Source organism: Nomascus leucogenys, chromosome 9 (assembly GCF_006542625.1).
Source record: "Nomascus leucogenys isolate Asia chromosome 9, Asia_NLE_v1, whole genome shotgun sequence".
Classification (NCBI taxonomy): Eukaryota; Metazoa; Chordata; class Mammalia; order Primates; family Hylobatidae; genus Nomascus; species Nomascus leucogenys.
In genome coordinates, this window is record NC_044389.1 from 46,687,690 (window position 1) to 46,708,981 (window position 21,292).

At 44.2% G+C, this 21,292-nt stretch overlaps 1 protein-coding gene across 4 annotated transcripts in view; it reads right to left on the reverse strand.

Moving 5' to 3' along the window:
• The window catches only part of CRACD (capping protein inhibiting regulator of actin dynamics), a 289,402-nt gene that overhangs the window by 17,790 nt on the left and 250,320 nt on the right, over nucleotides 1-21,292 (reverse strand). Inside the window, exons 1-4 of one of the 4 annotated variants that reach the window (XM_030818900.1) lie at nucleotides 13,410-13,541; nucleotides 10,518-10,539; nucleotides 4,005-4,169; nucleotides 979-1,047 (exon numbers count right to left, since the gene is read on the reverse strand). In XM_030818900.1, coding sequence (XP_030674760.1) covers nucleotides 979-1,047; nucleotides 4,005-4,169; nucleotides 10,518-10,539; nucleotides 13,410-13,507 — 354 coding nt within the window. In that variant the 5' untranslated portion in view covers nucleotides 13,508-13,541. Of the gene's footprint in view, nucleotides 1-978; nucleotides 1,048-4,004; nucleotides 5,173-10,517; nucleotides 10,540-13,409; nucleotides 13,546-21,292 lie in introns of those variants that run through there. The other 3 variants (XM_030818898.1, XM_030818899.1, XM_030818897.1) reach the window with 3 other exon arrangements.

Consider the following 21,292-nt stretch of genomic DNA (forward strand, 5'->3'; position numbering starts at 1 on the left):
ATGTGCAAAAAATGAAAGACCAAGCAGCTAGCTCTAACAGCAAAATAGATGCTCAGTATATATTAATTTATGACAAGAAGCAGAGAAAAATCAAGCTTTGGCCTTCTAGCTTTCATTTATTTATGGTTATCTTTATAATGGGCATCAGATTCTGAGCTATTGCTGAATTAAACATTTGTTTCCATCCCCTAATAGATGCATGGGAAAAAGGAGTCGGAGCCAAATGTGACAGATTGAAGACATAGATAAACACTTGATGCTGAGATTTAAGTGCTGTGCTTTGTTTCTAGTTATCCCAGCTGGCTTCCTCATTGTCTGGGCGGCAGCACTGTCTTGAGCCATCCCCTTCTTCAGGAGCAGATCCTGCTTCCTATACTGTCTGCCAGGCCTTGGGAGGATGCCTGGCCCCTTGTGCAGATGAAAGGTCCTCAATGGGGCAGATCGGCTCCTACAGAAGAGGTGCCCGGGGAGAAGAGTCCACAGGGTTCTTACACTCCTGCAGGTAAACTCCCAGGTTTTAAAAAAAGGACACAGAAAAGTTTAAAAAACAACATAAAAGTAGAGAAATGCTAAAGTGCTTTTTTGTTTTGTTTTTGTTTTGCTTCTCTAAATATAAGAGCACTCGTTTCCTTACAGACTGGAGTTCAGGTATTCTGGAATGCCTTTTTCAATCAATTAACAGGGTCTTGAAGTACATGATCCTCTGAGGAAAGCTACCAAATTCTAGGACCCCAAACACAGGCATGCTGGGAGTATGGCTAGTTTTCAGAGCAGAGTTCAGTTCCAGCAGTTGCCTTGCCATGGAAACAGATGCTCCAACATCTGTCACTAGTGGCATTCTGAAGGAATTTAAATATATGAAGGCAACGTTTATGAATGGAAAATGAGGCAGCAGGTCGCAAAAAAAAAAAAAAGGAGGGGGGTAGATGAAAGTTAGGTAAGGAAAGAAGCTAAATAAATAAGTTCAAATCATGTTACCTTCTCTTCCATCTCACTTCCAGCTCCAGGGAGATTCAGAGGACTTAGAGAACTTGGCGTATCACTGGGCTGGAACAGTAAGAGAGCATTCAAGTCAAAGGCCTGAGCAGGAAGTTCTGGGCAAATAACCAGACACTGTCTGTGCCTGGGTAGGGCCACCCCCTCCTCTACATAGGGGTGCAGCTGGCCTCAGAGAGCCAGCAGGTGTCCCAGTGGGGACTATGCTAATATCCAAACTCCACCAGCACTACCTGAGACACAGAGGGTGCACCAGCCTCTCCCCGAGTTCAGTGTGTTTCCCACCTGGGTAGTCCCCAGTCTCGGTCCTTTGTGTTTTTCTCCACTGCCTGACAGAATGTGAGTAGCTCAACAGCCACTTTCCCTGGGGTGCATGGCTGTGTCTCATACATGGCCTCCAACCTCAATGCTTTTGGCCTTGCTGGCTGCCTCTGCCCCTTCTCCAGCCACACCTCTCCCATCTAAGCAATGAGTGAGAAGAAAGAAGGCCTACCAACTCCACATGCAAAGAGCTGGGCTGAGAAGGTGAAAGACCAGGGAGGGGCCAAGAAAACAGCAGAAAGGGAGAAGAAAAAGGCTAAAGATTCATAGCCCCATGTCCTAGGCATGCCCAGGAGACCCCCAGAGGTCATTTGTACCTTTCATATGGCCCACTATGCCTCCTATAGTGGTATCTTCTTTTTCTTTTTTTTGAGACAGGGTCTCACTTTGTCTCCCAGGCTGGAGTACAGCTCTACAATCATAGCTCACTGTAGCCTAGAACTCCGGGGCTCAAGCCTCAGCCACTCAGGTAGCTGGGACTAGAGGCATGTGCCACATCTGGCTAATTTTTTACTTTTTATATATGTTTTTTTGAGACAAAGTCTCACTCTGTCACCCAGTCTGGAGCACAGTGGTGTGATCTCAGCTCACTGCAACCTCTGCCTCCTGGCTTCAAGCTATTCTCCAGCCTCAACCTCCTGAGTAGCTGGGATTACAGGCATGCGCCACCGCATCCGGCTAATTTTTGTATTTTTAGTAGAGATGGGGTTTCACCATATTGGCCAGGCTGATCTCGAACTCCTGACCTCAGGTGATCCACCCACCTCGGCCTCCCAAAGTGCTGGGATTACAGGCGTGAGCCACCGCGCCCAGCCTATTTTATAATTGCTGTAGAAATGAGGTCTCTACAAAATGTTGCCCAGGTTGTTCTCAAACTCCTGGCATCAAGTGATCCTCCCACCTCAGCTTCACAAAGTGCTGGCATTCTAGGTATGAGCCATACTGCCTGGCCCCTGCGATACCATCTATCCTGTATTGCCATTTCTTACGAAAGAGTCTTTTCTTCCCTTCCAGAGCAACCATGTCAGCTTGCCCTACCTCCGTCTGTTCTCCACACCACACTTAGAGGAATCTTCAGAAAATACAAATCAGATTATGTCACTGCTCTGCTTAAAATTACTCAGAGGCTTCCTATTATCTTCCAAATAGAATTTACCCTTTTCCCATGGTCTATACAATCCGGCTTGGCACCTCTCTCTACCCTCCCCTTGCCCCCTCCAGGGTCCTGCTACACTCCTCATCCAAATAAGAGACCTCTCCACCACCAAGTTACTCACTTTTCCATTACCCTGTCTTATTTTCTGTGCAGCCAGCATTTTTCTTGATCTGAAATGATTCAATTTATACATTGGTTGACTTGTTTGTTGTTTGTTACACCCTCTCATTAGGGTGTAAACTACAGAGATGGGGGGGCCCCTTGTAGAATCTTGCTCACCTCTGTAATGCCCATATCTGAGACAGAGCCTGCTGAACAAACAATCCCCCAGGCCACAGTGCCCAGCACTTATGAGCTCATCAATAACTGTGAGGACATTTGCTTCAGATCTCAGGATACCCCCTGCACCAAGGCGATGGCTGTTGCTTCTGCCTAGCACTGGAGAGGTTGGGAAGAGCAATTTTAGACCTGCCGGGAGAGATGGGCCCATCCCTGCTTGACCTACCACACAAAGGGTGTCCATGTGTGGGTGCCAGGTGTCACAATGGGCAACAGGGGAGGAATGTCCTTTTTCACATCCCTTCCTCACTTGCCTCTGCAAATCACTCATCTTTCTCACTACTGTTATGACGCATCAGTTGATAACGCATGATTTCTTCTGAGGCATGCCCATTTTAATAACACCCAACAAAATTCCAGGGGTCTTGATAGGCAGAGCCTAGAGAATGGTTTTTTGTTGTTGTTGTTGTTGTTTTGTTTTGTTTTGTTTTTAAAAAGTGAAACCCCAGTGCCTCACCTAGAGAATTTCTGACTAGCTACTGGTTGGACTTTGCTCCTTTTTCCCTAAGAGGTCTAAGGACATCTTTTCTGCTGCTTTGGAAGAACTCTCATTTCAGGATATGCTCAAAGTGTCAAGAGATCAAATTTAGACAGGATGTGTCTTTCTTTCCAGACTAGGTACTCTTCAAGTTGGCCTGTTTGATGTCTTCTGCCTCATGGAGCCCCTACGCATTTCTTTTTTCATTTCCCTTTAAATTAGTCCAGTTGGACAAATAATTAGGCAGTACTGCAAAGCAGGCAGTGGCTCAGTCCTAGGGAGACAAAGATGTGTCAGACCCAGTTTGTTCTCAAAGAATCCCATGTTTAGAGATGGAGAGAAAACAGTTACATGGACACAGATAGGGAGAACAGACGTGTAAAAAATGGTGAAGACACACAGCAAAGGCACAAGAAGACAGTATAGCTTGGGGTGAGGCCAGGTACAGCTTCCCAGAAGAGGTGGGCATAAGCCTTGAAGGGTAAGTGAAAGACACTGGGAAGACCGCCTGCAAAGGGCATGTCTCATCTTCCTCCCCGTCCTCTTCGTTGGCTACAGGTCAGGACACCTACCAGGAAGTGCCCTCGAGCCCTGAGCTACTCATCAGAAAAGCTCCTCCCTGTAATTCCCCCGCTGCAGACCCCACAGTTACTGGAGGCCCAATGTCCTGCCCTGGTTTATGAGCAGTCAAGTCATTCCGTGGAGGAGACTTACCTTGTTCTCTGCGTCTGAGAGGATGATGTCCTGCTGAGTCACAATTTCCATGGGACTGGTCAGGAACAGATCCTCTTCTAAGCTAGCCTCTCCACTGTTCGCCTTCTTCATGGGAATGGCATTGAGTGGCCGCTGCCCAAACTTGATATTCTTGCCCAACTGTTGCTGGAGAGAAACAGAAGAAAGACATTCTGAAGCAGTGAAGCAGTTCACAACCACCACGACCAGGTTCTCCTGCATATCTAGTGAGCACTGAGGCACACCTTGTGCACAACTGATTTCTAGACTCAACACCATGCCAGGAAACCATGATGCCATCCTGTAACAAGTTAATTTGTTTTCCACTTTCTTTTCTTTTCTTTTTTTTTTTTCTTTCCCACCTTCAAGCCATGAGCTTTTTCATCCAGCCACCTCTTTCATGGAGATCCCAACATTTCCCAGTGGGCATGGGGGCCACATTTTCTGAACCAAAAGTTGGGATATATGTTATGACAAAAATTTTTGATTAACCTATAAATTCATTTATATAAAAAGTCTTTTAAAAGTGCAAAAAAAATTATAGAAAACAGTTACATGAAATGTAGGAACCACTGAGGGAAATCAAGACCCTAAAGGTTGGTGCAACTCTCCAGCCCCTTTGGGACATATTCACTTTGAAGATTTATACTTCTGCAGCCTTCCTCACCAGCCCTTAGCTTGAGACCCCAAACCAGAACATTGCATTCTGCCACACTGGGTCACCGCCAAGGCAAAGAAGGCCCCAGAGCCAGCAAGTCTTTCCATGATCAATACTAAAACCCTATAAAGGATAGGAACAATCTGGACGTCCTCTTTGCCTTGCTGTGGCCACCTAACCATGACAAAGGAGACAGAGGAACCAAGAGGGGAAAAGCCAGGGAGGGACTGATTACTGGTGAGTGGTGGCTAAAAGGACAGGGAGAAGGGAGGGGAAAATGTGGTAGAAATTAGGAAGATTAAATAGTATTTGCAAGTAGAGGAAGGCCAGATTAGAAAAGCAAAAGTGTCTCCAGAAGTTGCCCAAAGTCCCCTGGGGGGTAAAATTGCCCCCAGCTGAGAACCACTGCTCTAGACCTAGGTCCTTGGGTTTCATGGTCATTATATTCCTCAAAGAATATATTTTCTGAAATGCTCATCTTTCTCTGTTTGTTTATTTGTTTGTTTGAGACAGGGTCTCCCTCTGTTGCCCAGGCTGGAGTGCAGTGGCCCAATTTCGCCTCATTGCAACCTTGAATTCCCAGGTTCAGATGATTCTCCCATGCTCAGGTGATCCTCCCACCTCAGCCTTCCAAGTAGCTGGGACTACAGGCATGCACCACCACAGCCAGCTAACTTTTGTATTTTTTGTAGAGATGGGGTTTCAACAAGTTGCCCAGGCTGGTCTCAAACTCCTGGTCTCAAGCAATCCGCCCACCTCGGCCTCCCAAAGTGCTGGGATTACAGACATGAGCCCCCGCACCTGGCCTAATATTTATCTCTAATCTGGCTAATATTTAATCCCACAGAGCTGCAAAAAGTCATAGCAATCACCTACTCCAAACCCCCCACTTTGCAAAAAATGTCTGAGGCCCAGTGGAGAGAGGTGACTGGCCCAAGCTTATGGAAAGAATGAGTGGCTCAAAAGGAATCTGAACTCAGGTCTTTTAAAAATAACACTCTGTGTTGTTTTCATTGTACTCCGCTGGTGCTCATAAATTTGACTTTGTACTTCTTTCTTCCAGGGGCAGAAATAAAGAGGCAGAGTATTTCTAATACTTCAATGATGTTCCCTGGCAGAAGAATCCCTTGAGGGAAATATCTTCTCTCCCTTTGAACTCAGTGTTACCAAATCCACCCACCTTTGCTCAGCTCCCCCTCAGCCTTGCACAGTGGGCAATGAGACTGCAGAGATACAACAGAGATAAGCCCAAGGGTCCCCTCCACATGCCCCCTGGTGAACCCAGCATGCCAAATCAGGAGCACAGCCAGGCAAGGGCTTGTATGCCTGGCTCTCCCAGCCTCACAGGAAAGACGCACACATGAAAAGCCAGTTCAGCAAGGGAAGTACAGCGTCAGCAGCCTGGAAGGGTTGTGGGGAGAAGGCTGAAAAGGTGTCTTCTAAAAACAAGTCCAACAGGAAGTGGCAGGTAGTATCTACTCTAAGCAAATCAATAAGCAGGCACGGTTAGAACAGCCGATGGATGGAGTTAGACAAGAGGACATGGAGTAACAAGGTAACAGGCCCATCTCACCTTGCAGCCTTGGGAGGGGGTGGGGACCTGTGCAGAAGAGGTGGGAATGGTTCCTGTGTCCGCCCAGCCCCGCCTTCTCTAGGAGTGTTGGCCAAGAACTGGAAACTGTTCTAAATCGCCTTAGATTGAGACATCTCCTGTTGGGAGGGTCTGCTTTTTACCAATGCTGAGATGAGGACATTTCTTGTGCTTACAGTGGAAAGGATAATTCCTTTTTTTTTTTTTTCTGAGACAGGGTCTCATTCTGTCGCACAGGCTAGAGTGCAGTGGCATGATCGTAGCTCACTGCAGCCTCGATCTCCTGGGCTCAAGTGATCCTCCTGCCTTAGCCTCCCAAGTAGCTAGGACCACATGCATCGACCACCACACATGGCTAATTTTCAGATTTTTTTGTAGAGACAAGGTCTCACCATGATGCCCAGGCTCGTTGCAAACTCCTGGGCTCAACTGATCCTCCTGCATTAGGCTCCCAAGGTGCTGGGATTACAGGTATGAGCCAATGCACCCAGCTGGAAAGGATAATTCTTTAATGAACTTCCAAGGAGGACCTGGCCTAACACTCTAATACCATTTACTTAGGATTTTTGCCATCATCACACACACACAAAATGAATATACTTAAACTTTACTTCATTTTAAATTTTTTAAATTAAATTTTATTGTTTTAGACTTGGGGTCTCCTTCTGTTGCCCAGGCTAAAGTGCAGTAGTGCCATCATAGCTCACTGCAGCCTCAAACTCCTGGGCTCAAGGAATTCTGCCACATCAGCCTCCTAAATAGGTGGGACTACAGGTGCACACCACCATGCCCGACTAATTTTTTAAATTTTTGTAGAGTTGGGTGGGGTCTTGCTATGTTGCTCAGGCTGGTCTGGAACTCCTAGACTCAAGCAGTCCTCCTGCCTCAGCCTCCCAAAGTGCTGGCATTACAGGCATGAGCCATCACACCTGGCCTATTTTACTTCATTAGGGCCCTTTTTATAATACTCCTGTTGGTCCATCCTGACGCTTAAAAGACAAAAAAAGAATAAGGCAAAATGTAATCACAGTCTGAATTGAAATAATGTCCAAAGATGGAATGACTATTATATCTACAAATAGAAAAGAGAACATGGAAAGAAAAAAAAAGGAATAAGAACAGGAAAAAGAAGGTGCCTGGTACAAAGCAGAGAAATGAAAAGAGTAATGTTAGGAAGTGAAGTTGAGAATTAAAGAGGCAAATCGAGAGGAAGAGACAGGGAACAGAGAAAATGCATAGGGAAGAAGAGGGAGCAGGGCCCAGGAAGAGCAGACCAGCTGCAGTTACAACAGCTGGGGGATGTTGGCAGGGGAGGGCAGAGGGAGGGAGGGAAGCAGAATGTATCTATCATGTATGTCACAGATATGTTCATCCTGGCAAAATCAGCATCATGCGGATGAAAGTGTGCATCTTAGTAAAAAAGCTGGCTTGAAATCCCCCCAGAGAAAATAAACTCAGGCTGGTGGCTGGGGAACTTGGGAAGAGAAACTGAGAATGGCGGCCATGACGAACAGGAGGGCTATAGTTTCTATGTCCAGACGAAGCACTGTCCTCGAAGACATGCCCTACAGCCGTCTGGGATGAGACAGTGGACCCAGGCCAGGGCAGGACTCAGGGTCCGAGGCCAAGGCCAAGGCCTTGCCCCTACAGGCTCTCCCTGTGGTACCTCCTCCGAATGCTTCCTTCGGCCAACTCAGAGGAGACTGGCTGTTAGGACACTTTGTGTGATTTATTATATCAACGATTAAGTTTACTGCTCACACCTGTTTGACAATCTCAGGTGTCATGTGAGTTGACTATGTGGATAAATGTGTCTTTTTTGTTACTTTAATTCTGCCCACTACTCAGGCAGAGGAACTATGAGATAAACAATCACTGAAAACCAGACTGTTAAGATAAGCCAGCCTTTAAGTTTTCAGAGAGATAAACTACCACTCCTCCCATCTTTAAAAATATATATATCCCTAGGTTCCTTCTCTTTTTTTTTTTTTCTGCAATAGAGTCTCGCTCTGTCACCCAGTCTGGAGTGCCAATGGCACGATCTCGGCTCACTGCAACCTCCACCTCTGGGGTTCAAGCGATTCTCCTGCCTCAGCCTCCCGAGTAGCTGGGATTACAGGCACATGCCACCACGTCCGGCTAATTTTTATATTTTTAGTAGAGATGGGGGTTTCACCACGCTGGCCAGGCTGGTCTTGAACTCCTGGCCTCAAGTGATCCACCCACCTCGACCTCCCGGAGTGCTGGAATTATAGGCATGAGCCACCACACTCAGCCCCCAGACTCCTTCTTTATACACACGGAAGTATAAGCAGAAGGGAGAGTGGAAACTTGTGCCTCAACTGATGCTCCATGTTGCTGGTGGCCATGAATGGAGTTACTGTTGAGACTGGAATGTGAGCTACAAGGAACTATATTTTATTCGTTCAAATTGGACCATTTTGTTGTGATGTGGAATGCTGGAGAATGACGTTACAGGAATGCACATCCATATTTATAAGGCTTATTCCTACCATGTGGAAATGCCGAGCACACCATATTCTGCAGCTCTCTGCCAGTGCCTAGATTTTCCTATCCTTCAGACTATGTCTAAAGAGAAGTAGGAAAAAAAAATAAAGTTGCTGTCTTTTTGAGCAAACTACAGGTATCTCCATAGTTAAAATGAATAATAAAAAAAGGGGGGGGAGTGGGGAGGGACAGCATTAGGAGATATACCTAATGCTAAATGACGAGTTAATGGGTGCAGCACGCCAACAAGGCACATGTATACATATGTAACAAACCTGCACGTTGTGCACATGTACCCTAAAACTTAAAGTATAATAATAATAAAATTAAAAAAAAAAAAGAAAAAGCATACGGAATTAAAGACATCCTGCTCTAGGAAGAAGTGGCTAAGAGCGGGCGTTTATTCTTTGTGTCCTTGACAGCTGCAGTAAGGTGTCAAAATCCCCGAATGTATGACTTTGGTATTTGTAAGTGAAGTCCGGCTCGGTGGGAGATAGAAGCTACTCAGGATGGAGGTGTTCCCTCCTACACCAGATAATCCATGGTACAAACAGACTAAGCATTTCCTGACAAAAGTGTGGTATAATCCTAACAATTACCTGCAGCCTTAGACTGTGGTACCCCTGAGTTTTATCACCAGTTGGTATATACCTCACAGCCTGGTCTGATCTTACACAAACAGGCACCCTCCCTGATCTGTGTTGGTGGGCAGCTGTAGGGAATGTCAAGGTCATTGTAGCTGAAATGCAACGAAGTGTGAAGCTTCTGAAGCCGCTCCGTGCTACAGCAGGTCAATGGTGATTTTATAGAGATCACAGATCTTAAGAGCAGGAGGGGCCTTCAGATCACCCCTTGTGTTCATGCCCCTTAGTTTTCAGGAGAAAGTGCCAGAGAGGTTGAACGACTTCACCCAAAGCCATACAGCCAGGTGGGGCTGGCTCTGTATTTCACTGCATTCTGTCACTCATTCAAATGGTATTCATGCTACTGGCCACAGAGCAACTCTGTTATGTACATAGTCCTCACAAAGGACACCATTGTTGGTTTTGTCCCTATGACTGCCCCATATATTAAAATTTGTTTTCACTCTGCACGTGCACTATTTTTATCTTTAGAAAAAAATGGTGATTTTTCTCTTAAATAGTGATTTTTTTCTTTTAAGTCTGCCACAGAAATTGTGGCAGATGGTAGATTCACGTTACTTAGGAAAGGAGAGGCTGGTTTTTGCTGTATTGAGTTCTTCTGTACTCCGTGGAGAGACACCAACCTGCAACCTAAGACAGTTCTCGGTGAGCCGACCATGTGCAGACACTAGAGGGCAACATTTCCAAATGCAGGCATTACAGACCGACACCCTTCCGTGGGTCTCTAGGGACTCTAAAGGCTGGGAAGTTTCTTAAGCCACAGAGAAAAAAGGCATTCCAGTAGACATCTCATCTCAGAAGAATGTCTTAATAATGGTGGCTAATCAGCTTGCCAGGACATATACTGTCAAATAGGTGTTTTCCATTACTTCTCTCTTTTTAAAAATAAACATACACACATACACAAAGGCAATTCCAGACATAAAAACATACATGCCTCAGACACAACTAAATTCTCTCATTCCATGCTGGCATCTACAAGGGGGCGGTCTCTTAGGCTGCTTACTAAGCATCAATACCAGCATCATGTTGTCATGGAAAAATGCAAAGCATTCATGCAAGTTAATAAAGTTACCATCATTTCTACGACTTACCAGGAACATACTGCTTAGTCGACTGAAAAATAAAGCACAGTCTTTTTGGGGATGATACAGTTATATCTCAAGTCACGCCAAAAAAATCACATTTTCTATGATAATGGTCCCCATTTCCCTCCTCAAAGAACGAACAAAGCCTTTTATGTTTTCAAAAATATAACTACAGAGCTGAAAGGAAGCTTGTGAATCCATGCAGCAGAAGCAAAACTAGGCAGACTTCGTATGAATAGATATTGTCAAAATGAGCGCACACAAATTAAACAGTTATTCTGCTTTACTCACATTTTTCTTCCTGTGTTTATGCAATTGTCACTTCGGGGAAGTTAGTCATTTTACATTTTATTAATTATGACATCAGATTATTTAAAATCATGCCTTTTAACAGAAATATTTTTATTTTCTATCCAATACTGCAGAATTATATAGTATACTTTTTTACAACACTATATGCACTTCTCGGCGTGGCAGTGGCATGTGGTGTGATGTGACAGAGCAGATATCATTGAAGACAAGAGATTTTTATCTGATTTTTCAAAAACTCCTAAAAAGCTCTCATAAAATACAGCTGTTTTGGGAACTGAAACCTGTAAGTCATTCCTCTTAGAAAGGGGATACAATGAACCAGAGATTCACAACTTCTTAGGAATAATATTTCAAGAATCAAAAGACTTGAAGAAGGAAAGGTAAGGAGGAGGGGGGGTCACGGTTTTCTTTGGCCATCACCATCCTTCCCTCTTCTTCAACCTATAAGAAGTCACAGCTTGCTTTTTCTATAAAAAGTGTTAGAGCACAGCCAGCTAGAACCAAGAATGGAAGCCAGTTAGGAAATGCTAAGATTTGAAGGACATGTCTGGGGTTGGCCCTGAGGGCAGGACTATGGCTTTGGGCAGCGGTGGCAGCAGGCATCAAGATCTAGGCAAGTTGGGTGTCGTTCCAAGGTCTCTTAGCTACTTCCCCGTCTGCCACATGCTACATTTAGCTGGGTGTTATTTGGCATATGTGACCAGACACAATTTCCACAAAATATCACAAAATACATAGCCTACACTCCATAGAAACAAGAACACCTCAGAAATAATTTTGTTTTTGTTTTTTTTGAGAGGAAGTCTCTCTCTGAAACCAGGCTGGAGTGCAGTGGTGCAATCTCGGCTCACTGCAACCTCCACCTCCCGGGTTCAAACGATTCTCCTGCCTCAGCCTCCGGAGCAGCTGGGACTACAGGCGCCTGCCACCACGCCTGGCTAATTTTTTGTATTTTTAGTAGAGACGGGGTTTCACTGTGTTAACCAGGATGGTCTCGATCTCCTGCTGATCTCTACTGAGTACAGTGCTTCAGCATATCAGTAGCTACTGAGGGCAGTTGTTCTCTTTTCCTTTTTTTTTTTTTTGCTCGTTCATTGATTCATTCATTTATTAATCCATTGTTGTAGACTTACAGACAGGTGGAAACCAGCAGCCCAGAGCCCTCTGTTCGTAACCTGGAGAGCCTCCAAGCAGCTAGCTGGAGAGCCTCAGAGAAGTGCCTGCTTGGGCATTTCTCTTGGGTAAGAGAATTTTTTTTTTTTTTTTGGACAAGCTCTCACTCGTATCACCCAGGCTGGCATGCAGTGGTGCAATCTCAGTTCACTGCAACCTCTGCCTCCCGGGTTCAAGCCATCCTCCCGCCTCAGCCTCCTGAGAAGCTGGGACTACAGGCATGCACCACCATGCCCAGCTAACTTTTGTATTTTTGGTAGAGATGGGGTTTCACCATGTTGCCCAGGCTAGTCTCGAACTCCTGAGCTCAAGCAGTCCACCCACTGCGGCCTCCCAAAGTGCTGGAATTATAGGAGTGAGCCACCACGCCTGGCCGGGTGAGAGAATTCTACCTGCCAAGCAACTAGGCAGACCTCATAGTCAGGCTCTAAGTGCCTTTGCTCTTCTTGCTTTTCCTGTATTATCTGTCATTTCAATCATATTTAGTGAATAATTATTTATTATATTTTCATTGTTAGGGAAGTACCACCGACTAGATTTTAGGTAGGAAAACTGCCCCACTCTGCAGAGTGAACTGCAAGTGGTTTAAGAGCTTTGTGATTTTTTTCTGAGACAAGGTGGCTCAGGGTGGTGAGATTTACAAATACAACAGAAAAAGAGGGTCGTATCATTCACTGTCCAATTATAGAGACTCAAAAAGTGGATATGTGTTGTGCACACTCTCAGTCAACAGTCAGCCCTGATTCAGGGATTACGGGCAATGCTTAACGGTTAGGAACTCTTCCTCTCATCCAAGTCCTGTAGCTTTTTGTTGTTGTTGTTGTTGTTGGGGAGAGAGTCTTGTTCTGTCACCCAGGCTGGAGTGCAGTGGCATGATCTCGGCTCACTGCAACCTCCACCTCCCGGATTCAAGTGATTCTCCTGCCTCAGCCTCCCTTGTAGCTGGGATTACAGGTGCGTGCCACCACATCCAGCTAATTTTTGCATTTTTAGTAGAGACAGTGTTTCACCATGTTGCCCAGGCTGCTCTTGAACTCCTGGCCTCAAGTGATCCACCAGCCTCGGCCTCCCAAAGTGCTGGGATTACAAGCCTGAGCCACCGCGCCTGGCCCCAAGTCCTGCAGCTTCTCTTGGGTACCTGTTTTCATGTCCAGTAAAACATAAGGCAACAATTTGAAAGAAAAGGAGAGGGTGTGTCATGCAGGTGGCTGCAATGGTGATAGTGTAGCTCTTGCAGGTGGGCAGGAGGTTTCCAGAGAATAGAGTTGAATTCAAGAAAGCGATAATTCTCACCAGCAGTGACCTCTGGACCTCCCAGTCCATTACTCAAGGCCAAACTCGGCACTTTTCCCACTTCCCTTCATAACGGGGCCCCTCCTATGGCTCATACCTTCCACTCTCAAGCTCTCTTACCTGAAGAGTTTTGACTTTGCCCAGGATGTTGTCCTGTGACATTGCTTGAACTGTCTGCTCACTTTCTGCTCCCCCATCAGGGATAAAAATACTGTCATGGGAAAATGCCCGGGTTCCCATAGAATAGTTGAAGGACCTGGAATGTAAATCATGTGCTTCATTTTATTAGGATAAAATTTCTTTTGGCGATTCAGTGTTCCATTATTCCTGATTGGAGGGACTCCACCCACATTCCCAGTTTCATTGAGCAAGCACTTCCAGCACTGTGTCCCTTTCTGCTGGGGGTCAGCCACGGAGCTGGGTAGACGAAAGGCTCTCCATCTCTTATATAGCCCTGGTTCAGAGCCATTCACCGTGAGAACACAAAGACAGTTACTTATTTGTATAGGATCCAAGACAGAAGGCACTGCAGAACTTTTAATTGGAAGAGACTTTCTCCAGCTGAGCTGTCACTATCAGTGTTGTCCCAGTAAGTCTTGCCAACCAGAATTTATTAAGTAACATGTAAATCTAGAAGTAAGAGGCAAGGATTTCTTTCTTTCAGATGACAACCAAACTGGAAGAAAGATGTACACATCCCAAACAAAGACTTTGGAAGAGGACTAGAGAATTGTTGACAGAGACAATAAATGCTTTAGGAATTTCGCGAAAATGGGAGACATTTGTGTTAGGGCCATTCTGACAGGCTTTGCATATATGGAACACCTTATAGGTGGCTGGTATCCAAGAACAACTTTTTAAATTTTTATTTATTTATATTTTTTAGAGACAAGGTTTTATTCTGTTGCCCAGGCTGGAATGCAGTGGTGTGATCATGGCTCAATGTAGCCTCAAACTCCTGGGCTCAAGGGATCCTGCAGAGTAGCTAGGAATACAGGCATCTGCTCCCACATCCAGGTAATTTATGTTATTTTTTGTAGGGATGGGGTCTTGCTATGTTACCCAGGCTGGTTTTGAACTCCTGGCTTCCTCACAAAGCATTGGCATTACAGGCATGAGCCACTAAGCCCAGCTAAAAGACTTCTTAGTTGAAGGGCTGGACTTGGAGGAAGTCTGGACTTCTACCAGACAATGAGGTATAATAAGCCGTGTGAAATGCACAAAGACAGCCAGGCACGGTGGCTCATACCAAGCCCAGCACTTTGGGAGGCAGAGGCAGGCAGATCACCTGAGGTCTGGAGTTCGAGACCAGCCTGGCCAATATGGTGAAACCCCATCTCTACTAAAAATACCAAAAAAAAAAAAAAACAAAACAAAAAAAACAAAAAAATTAGCCAGGCATGGTGGCTGGCGCCTGTAATCCCAGCTACTTGGAAGATTCAGATGGGAGAATCGCTTGAGCCCGGGAGGTGGAGATTGCAGTGAGCCAAGACTGCGCCATTGCACTCCAGCCTAGGCAAGACAGAGCGAGACTCCGTCTCAAAAAAAAAAAAAAAAACAAACAAAAAAAAGAAATGCACAAAGAGGAAGCAGCAGAAGTAAGCAAGTAAGATAGCAGTAAGGAAGCAAACTGTTCCTTACTTGATCTTGGAAACTAACTTATCTCTGGGAAAGAGTACACACTGAAGGCTGCCAGCTCCTCACAGGGGCAGGAAGAGCAGCAAGGCAGGCACATTGCCACAATGCCGGGCAACACAGGCAGCACTTGGAGGGGAGAGAGAGCACAGCTTCCTCCTTCCCCACTGAGGTTTTCTCAGTGACCAAGTGCATGAGAGAATAGCCAGCACTGGGGGCAGGTGTTCCCAGGCAGTGCCTCTGAATTGAATTACAGAATGCAGTGGGCAAGGTCCTGGGGCAGCTGTACTTGTTATCTGCCCAAGTCTAGACCCAGCTGGGAAGACTAATTACCGAATTTTATCATCTAGTTTGCTAAATTACAGGCAGCACGTGTAAAAGTGTGCGAGGTTTACAAACGAAAGACTCGGATGTGAGCCTCCTGGCTATGTGATCTTAGGCAATAATAATAATTATTATAAACATCAACCCTTACTTTGATTTAAAAAAAAAAACTGTGGAGTTTTACTTTCATTATCTCATTTAATCTCCATCATCACCATCTTGTGACAGATGAAACTCAGAGAGTAAATAACTTATATAAAGACATCCGAATTGAAGGAGTAGAGTGAGAAACTGAACTCAGATCTGCTGAGAATAATCTCATGCCAGCCAGCTGCCATATTTTAAAGTGGTAGAAAGTCTTATAGTATTGCCACCCATGAGTGACACAGGGTATGAGAGAGGAAGACAGTGCAGATGCCATGAGGCCTGGACTATGAGAGGGTTGAAGACACTAAATAGCTAGAATAAGGCATAAGTCTTCAGCTAAATAACCCAGGGCACCATACAGCAGCAATTCCCTTTATGAAATATGAGGCACTCTTTTAGGAAACATGCAGGGAGATTAATACGTTATGATCTCCCTGTCCTCAGAGAATCTGGGACCTGTGTCACAAACTGAGCTTCCAAGTTCACCTAAAAATGTTATGAAATAAACTTTTCATTTGAAGTTGTGGAATCGAACTTCTGAATATTCTCTATCTAAACTTCTTTTTCAGACCCCTGGTTATGACTCAGTTGAGAGAAGGGGTAAATGACTTCATTTCTACACTGTATTTTTGCAAAGGGCATATATATATATATATATATGTTTACTAATTTCTCACAGTTGTGTGTACAGAATACACCACCAGTGCTAGGCTAAGTTCCCTTCCAGTTTCTAAGTCAACCTTGACTGAGTCATGAAGTTTATCCCCCTGATCCCATTATTTTTTCCAAATAGGCTAAGAATTGGCACTGTCCTGCTCTTTGGTGTTGAACTCCAAACATTCCTGTTGCCGGCAAAGATCTGATGATGTCCAGTCATTACTCACTTCTAGATGATCGTATTGAAAAATAGAGAAAATGAAGAGTAATAATAGCAGTAGTAGTAATTATCATCGTGGTGGTCACAGTGGTAATGTTTATCCTAGCTAAATTTTATTGGACACTTGTGATGTATCTTGCATATATGCTAACCTCTTTAACATAGCATCAGAATATTTTTGATATATAATATTTAAAACTTATGTGGTAGGCACTGTTAGTAAGGCTGTTTTATGGACAAGGAAACTAAGGTTTGAAGACAATGAGCAATTTGCTATAAATTAAGTAACTGTCTATATTATAATTTTTTCTGGCCTCTGTTCCACTGGTCTACTTGTCTGTTTTTTGTTGTTGTTGTTTTGTTTTTACTTTTTTTTACTTACCTGTTTTTATACCAATAACACACTATCTTAATTGCTGTAGCTTTTTAAGGAGTCTTGATATCTAGTAGCTTAAGTTTTTCAGCTCTGGTTTTCCGGTTCTTTCTTTTCTTTTATCTTTTTTTTTTTTTTTTTTTTTTTGAGACAAGGTCTCGCTCTGTTACGCAGGCTGGCGTGCAGTGGCACGATCTCGGCTTAGTGTAACCTCCACCTTCTGGGTTCAAGCAATTCTCCTGCCTCAGCCTCCCGAGTAGCTCGGATTACAGGTGCCCACCACCATGCCTGGTTAATTTTTGTATTTTTGGTAGAGATGGGGTTTTGCCATGTTGGCCAGGCTGGTATCGAACTCCTGGCCTCAGGTGATCTGCCCACCTTGGCCTCCCAAAGTACTGGGATTACAGGCGTGAGCTGCCACACCTGGCCTCTACATAAATTTATACATATACACATACATGAATATACTATTGAGATTTCTTTTAGATGGCATTAAATCCATACATTTTTAAACTGATGTTTTTACAATATTGAATCTTTTAATCCATGAACATGGGCTACAACTCCTCATGTATTTATATCATCTTTAATTTCTCTTAACAAATGTGTTGAAGTTTTCTGTATAGAGGTCTTGTACATATTTTGATAGGTTTATTCTTATATATTTGGTGTTTCTGAATTTATTGTAAATGGTATAGACTAAAATTTCTATTTTCTAATTTTTTAGTTAGTGGATATAAAATGTAACTTATTTTTATATATTGATCTTATAACCAGAGACTTTGCTAAGTTTATTTATCAGTTACAATAACGTGACTGCTGATTCTTTTTTTTTTTTTTTTTTTAAGACAGGGTCTCAGTCACCAAGGCTGGAGTGCAGTGGCTGAATCATAGCTGCTGGGCAACCTTGAACTCCTGGATTTAGGGGATCCTCCTGCCTCAGTCTCCCAAGTAGCTGGGACTACGGGCTCATGCCAGCATACCCGGCTACTTTTAAAATTTTTTGTAGAGATGAGTTCTTGCCATCTGTCCCAGGCTGGTCTGGAACTCCTGCCTCAAGCAATCCTCCCACCTTAGCCTCCCAAAGTGCTGGAATTACAGGCATAAGCCTGTAGATACGCCTGACGCATAGAATTTTTGTAGATACGCTTGTATTGCTGCATCTTTGAAAAGACACATGATCTACTGATACGGTTTGGATCTGTGTCCCTGACAAATCTCATGTCAAATTGTAGCCTCCAATGGTGGGAGGTGGCTGGATCATGGGGATGGATTTCTCAGGAACGGTTCAGCATAATCCCCTTGGTGCTATTTTCATGGTGGTGAGTGACTTCTTGCAAGATCCTGTTGTTTAAAAGCATGCAGCACCTCCCGCCTTGCTCTCTCTTGCTCCTGCTCCTGCCATGTGAAACACCTCCCTCCCTCTTTGCCTTCTGCCATGGTTGGAAGCTTCTTGAGGCCTCCTTAGAAGTAGAAGCCACTATGCTTCCTGTACAGCATGCAGGATCATGGCCAATTAAACCTCTTTTCTTGATAAATTACCCGGTCTCAGGTATTTCTTTAGAGCAGTGCAAGAGCACACTAATACAGCTATCTTTCATTTATAGCTGATTTTAAAATTAGCCTCTTTATCTTTGTTTTTTAGCAGTTTTACTCTGGTGTAGCAGGGTGTGAGCTTCTTTTAATTTATTCAGCTTGGGTTACACAGTGCTTCTTAAATCTGTAGCTTGATGTCTTTCATCAGCTTTGGAAAAATCTCAGCCTTTATCTCTTAAATACTGTTCTGCCCCATTTTTCCTCTAATCTCTCTCTGATCCTCGCATGTTAAACCCTTTTAACTACAAGCCACATAACTTTTATTCTCATTATTATAGCTACCATTCTTTTTACTCAATATGATTCAGACTGGATATTTCTATGGACCTGCTTCCAGTTTGCTAATTTTCTCTTTAAGTCCAATCTGCTGTTAAAACCCATCTGTTGAGTTCTTAATTTCAGAAGTATATTTTAGATCTCAAATTTCCACTTAATTGTTTAATAAATTTAACTTCTCTGCTGAAATTCTCCATCTTGTAAACTATATTCTTGAATATATTAATCACAATTATTTGAAAGTCTATCTGAACCTCCAACATCTAGGTCACATTTAGGCCTATGTCTATTATCTTGTTTTTCTTGTAGTCTGTTTCTTAGATGCCTGGTAATTTTTAATTAAACTTCACACATCATGCCTCAAAAATTTTAGAGGCAGCCAGGTGCGGTGGCTCACACCTGTAATCCCAGCACTTTGGGAGGCCAAGGCAGGTGGATCACGAGGTCAGGAGATGGAGAGCATCCTGGCTAACATGGTGAAACCCTGTCTCTACTAAAAATACAAAAACTTAGCCGGGCGTGGTGGTGGGCGCCTGTAGTCCCAGCTACTCGGGAGGCTGAGGCAGGAGAATGGCGTGAACCTGGGAGGTGGAGGTTGCAGTGAGCTGAGACTGTGCCACTGCACTCCAGCCTGGGCGACAGAGCGAGACTCTGTCTCAAAAAAAATAATAATAATAATTTTAGAGGCTGGGTTCTCTCCTTCCAGAGAGGACTCACCTGATCTTCTTGAAGGCTGCAAACAGCAAAGAAGCACATCACTTCAATCCAATCAAAGACTGAGCTAATTCATGGCTGGTTAGAAATCTTTGTAAGGCTCAGACTACTTCTGTTTTGCCTCCACTTCTAGGGTGTGGTCCTCCCAGAGCCTCAACTGAGAGCCTGGGTTATTTCCTAAGGTCCCCCTCCTTGGCGTATCTGAGTGTAAACTGTTAGAAGCAGCCAGGCCACATCTTAAATGCTTTGCTGCTTAAAAATTTCTTTCAACAGATACCCTAAGTCACCACTCTTGAGTTCAAACTACCACAGATCCCTGGGGAATGAACACAATGCAGCCAAGTTATTTGCTACAGTACAACAAAGGAGACCATGGCTCCAGTTCTCAGTAAGTTCCTTATTTCCATCTGAGACCGCATCAGCCCGGCCTTCACTGTCCATATAACCATCAGCATTTTTAGTCACAAGTATTTAACCAGTCTCTAAGAAATTCCAAACTTTCCCTAATCTTCTTGTCTTATCCTGAGCCCTCCAAACTCTTCCAACCTTTGCCTGTTACCCAGTTCCCAGGCTGCTTTGACATTTTCAGATATCTTTATAGCAATGCCCCATTCTCTGGTACCAGTTTTCTATATTAGGTCATTTTTGTGTTACTGCATAGAAATATCTGAGGCTGGGTAATTTATAAAGAAAAGAGGTTTAACTGGCTTATGGTTCTGCAGGCTGTATAAGCATGGCACCAATTATCTGCTTGGCTTCTGGTGAGGGCCTCAAGAAGCTTACAATCATGGTAAAAGGCAAAATGGGGGCAGGTACATCAGTCATGTGGTGAGAGCAGGAGAAAGAGGGCAGCATTTGTATAATATTAAATCTAATATTAAATCTTTGGTAAGCATGGTTACCAGTTCCAGCTCCAAACAACTCCACAATGTAGATTATTTCCTGTTCTCTGAAGGGGAAGCTGAGGTGGGTAAAAATATTGCCCAAAGTTCCAAAATTTGAGGCAGGGTTGGAATTGAAACTGAATAGCCTTTGCGTGAAGATCTCAGCTTGAAACCACGTTCTAATGAACACAGAGCTTGGTGGAACCATGGTCCTTAACCAGCTGTGAAGTGCAAATTACATGATTAGGAGGTGGAGAGGCAATTTACCACAAATTGTACCTTAGCAGAGTTCATCGGGACTTCTTTATTCTTGACATTTAAAGATCTTTCACAGTTGATTGTGAAGCAGGCCAACTCCACCTCTCCCTGCTTCCTTTTAAGAGGGAACCGAGAGAGAGGGGCCTTTCAGCCCCAATGCTGCAACTTTCCCTCACTCTCTCTCTGCTCAAATGATAGAAAATGGACTTGCCAGGTGGGAACCTTCTCTTCTGCTACTGAGAATCAGAGCAGCCTCTTGCTTGTGAGAAGAGCTGTATAAAGACCTCTAAAATCCCACAGATTTTAAACCTTGAACTGGAGGATTGTCAATATAGTCATTTAACAATAATTTTAATTTAAACAAGATTTGAAGTCAAATGCAAAGCACACATGGTAAAAGCCAACTCTACAAAGAGAGGAAGAAAGGCCCACTGGGGAAGTTCAGAACAGCACTGGTATCTGAGGAAGTTTTCATAAGCCTAGCAAAGAATCACAGCCCTGACATAGAGGCCACAAAAATGGTCCCTTTGGATTGGAGGTCCAAACAGCAGAAGTTCCTGGGGCTTTAGAAGGCAGTCAGCTCTCCAGTGTACATGTACAAAGGAGCATAGCTGAGATGTTTTAACTGTCAATTCTACATTTCTGTCCTGATTTGCTGTTGTCACTGATATTATTTTTATTGACAGAGAGGTTGGGCTTTGAAACATTTCATCAGGCATTTCTAATCAGCCCAAAGATAGCAGCTTCGGGACTTGCCCCTCTACTCTTCGCTGCCTCCTGCAGTTATCTTTCCAAAAACATTGATGGGAGAACAGCCTGAGGTTGCTCTTCTGGCTTTACCTTTAATAACTGCCTCACTCCAATATTCTCTTCCTCTCCTCATGTGTCTCCAGCTACAGTGGAGTGACTTTCCCACTGT